The sequence below is a fragment of the Nomascus leucogenys genome, chromosome 9, assembly GCF_006542625.1.
Source record: "Nomascus leucogenys isolate Asia chromosome 9, Asia_NLE_v1, whole genome shotgun sequence".
In the NCBI taxonomy this organism is placed as follows: Eukaryota; Metazoa; Chordata; class Mammalia; order Primates; family Hylobatidae; genus Nomascus; species Nomascus leucogenys.
Window position 1 is genome coordinate 109885532 of NC_044389.1, and position 2464 is coordinate 109887995.

The following is a 2464-nucleotide window of genomic DNA, read 5'->3' on the forward strand; positions in this document are numbered from 1 at the left end:
AAGCTCAGAGTTTGAAGGCAGTGGGGCTGAAGAAAGAGGAACTGAGACGAGCCAGGAGTTGAAGAAGCCATTGGTTTAATGGGATGAGGAGGTAGCAAGGATTCGGTGGCAGGAAGGCGAGTGCCGCGGCTCCTCTTTCTGCCCAGGCAGGGGTTGATGTGTGGGAGAGGAGCCCTGAACGCTCTCTTCTCAGGCATGGGGTCAACAGAGAGAAGACTGGAGAGGAGGAATGCATGAACTTTGCCTCTTGCTGTGGGAAGGGAGGAAGGAGACGCTGAGTACAGGGAGGAACATTAGCTGCCTTGTGTCTGGGAAGGTTGGACAATACCGCACTTCTGTGTGTACAGACAGAGGAGGAAGGAGACAGGGTCAAAGGCCAGAAGAGATCAGAGGGGCTCAGCAGTGCAGCAACCTGTAAAACTGACTGATCCCACAAAACACAAACCAGCAGACAGCACCCTCACCCTCCCTTCACCCTCCCCTCCCCCTCCCCTCCCCTCTCCTTGCCCTCCTCTCACCCTCCCCTCCCCCTTGCCCTCCCCTCACCCTCCCCTCCCCCTTGCCCTCCCCTCACCCTCCCCTCGCCGTGTCCTTGCCCTCTGTGCTGGAGGGCTGCCCTCCCGTCCAGCCTCTGCCTCTACTTCTTCCTCCCAATTTGCGCCATCAGGTGGGCATTGGCGGCTGCCTGGGCACGCAGGTTCTTGGCCTTGGCGATGTTGAAGAGGAGGTTCATGATGTTGGTGGGGACGTCGAGGGACAGGGTGAACTTGGTGCGCTGGGGACTCTTGGCTGTGTCCTGGCGTGGCTTTCCCCTGAGCTGTGCTTGGGACACGTATCTGTACCGGGTGCCTCCAGCTCCCCCCCTGGCCCCAGAGACAGGGAAAGTCTTTCTCTCTTTGCCCTCCTCCTCCTCTCCCGAAGAGGCGTCTCTGCTGGGCAGGTGGTGGAAGCTCCTCTTGCTCAGCAGGGATGCATCCTCCCACTGGCTCTTCTCAGCTTCAGACAGGGCAGTGTTGAGGCAGCTGAAGATGGGCTTGGCCTTGTAGAACTTGTGGGGGAGGCCCGTCCTGGGGCCCCCCAGGAGCAGCAGCAGGAGCAGCAGGAAGTGGACTGGCATCAGCATCTCTCCCTGCAGCAGAAAAGAGGATGTGGGCAGGGGCACGGGAGGGGCGTGGCGCTCCAGAGGACCTGGACTAAAATCTACTAGGGTGTTGTTCATGTTCCACTACAGGGGTTCTCCAAGTATGACCCCCAGACCAGCAGCACCAGCCCCGGCTGGGACTTTGTTAGAAATGCAAGTAATTCTCAGGTCTTTTTCCAGAACGAGTAAATCAAAAGCTCTGGGGCCCAGCTGCCTGTGTTGTAACCAACCCTGCAGATGATCCCAATGGTCACTGAAGTATGGGAACCATGACCTCATTAGTATTTATGGGTTTTATTTAATTCAGCTTCGCAGGCAGCCTCTGCCCCTGTAAAGCGAATAACTAATATGCTAAGTAAGCATCTAGCAGCGTACCGTGGTTGATTTTAATGGCAAGTGAATTTTCCGTTCCTTCATCATTGACAAGGCTGACTGAATATATCCCTGTTGCTTAAAGACCTTGGTTGGGCGTCTAGTCAATATTTCTAAGGCAGATCTTTAAGGCTGGTTTCTCGCTAGGCTATCCTAGTTTCTTGAGAACAATCAGATTTGTTATTAATAACTAGGTTGGTTTTACTATAGACTTTATGAATTTATGAAGCCAAAGTCAGCTTGGTCTTTTTGTCAGACCAAGTATCATCCACGGAGCACCAACATCCTCCAACCACGGGCCTCAATGCCAACACTATCTGTGATCTCTAAGATGTGTGGGATCTTGGTTATCAGTCAGACTGAGTCAGGGTGATTGTCCAGGGCAAGAAGGAGACACTGAGAGCTTTGAAAGGATCCTAGTATCAGGGACCAGTTGAATCCATTCTTTTATTTAAAAAAAGAAAAATAAAAACTAGCCAGGCATGGTGGCTCACACCTGTAATCCTAGCACTGTGGGAGGCTGAGGTGGGAGGATTGTTTAACCCAGGAGTTCAAGACCAGCCTGGGCAACATAGTAAGACCTCATCTCTATAAAAAAAAAAAAAATTAGCTGGGCATGGTGGTGTGCACCTGCATTCCCAGGTACTCAGGAGGCTGAGGCAGGAGGATCGCTTGAGCTCCAGAGGTCGAGGCTACAGTGAACTGTGATTGTGCCACTGCCTCCATCCTGGGCAACAGCAAAACCCAGTCTCAAAAAAAGAAAAGAAAAAAAAAAAACTAAGCGTTAGCGTATGGACTGTTGTGACAATAAAAACATCCAACTCAATGACCCTCATGTTACTTGGACTGTTCAGGCTTTAAGCATCATAGACACTTGCTGGTTCACCGATCAACAGTGTTAAACAAGACATCAAACTGCCATCCCCATCAGGGGAGAAGGGCTTGTGCTGA

The 2464-nt window shown here is 52.2% G+C and overlaps 1 protein-coding gene across 1 annotated transcript; it reads right to left on the reverse strand.

Annotated features, from left to right (window-relative positions):
• Positions 1-637: 637 nt before the first annotated feature.
• On the reverse strand, positions 638-1123 carry UCN3 (urocortin 3). Its single transcript, XM_030818476.1, has one exon. The coding sequence runs from the start codon at positions 1121-1123 to the stop codon at positions 638-640; it is 486 nt and encodes a 161-aa protein (XP_030674336.1).
• Positions 1124-2464: the final 1341 nt, after the last annotated feature.

Bases quoted from the DNA above. Each gene is read 5' to 3' on its own strand.
- UCN3 (XM_030818476.1), bottom strand. From the start codon at position 1,123: ATGCTGATGCCAGTCCACTTCCTGCTGCTCCTGCTGCTGCTCCTGGGG.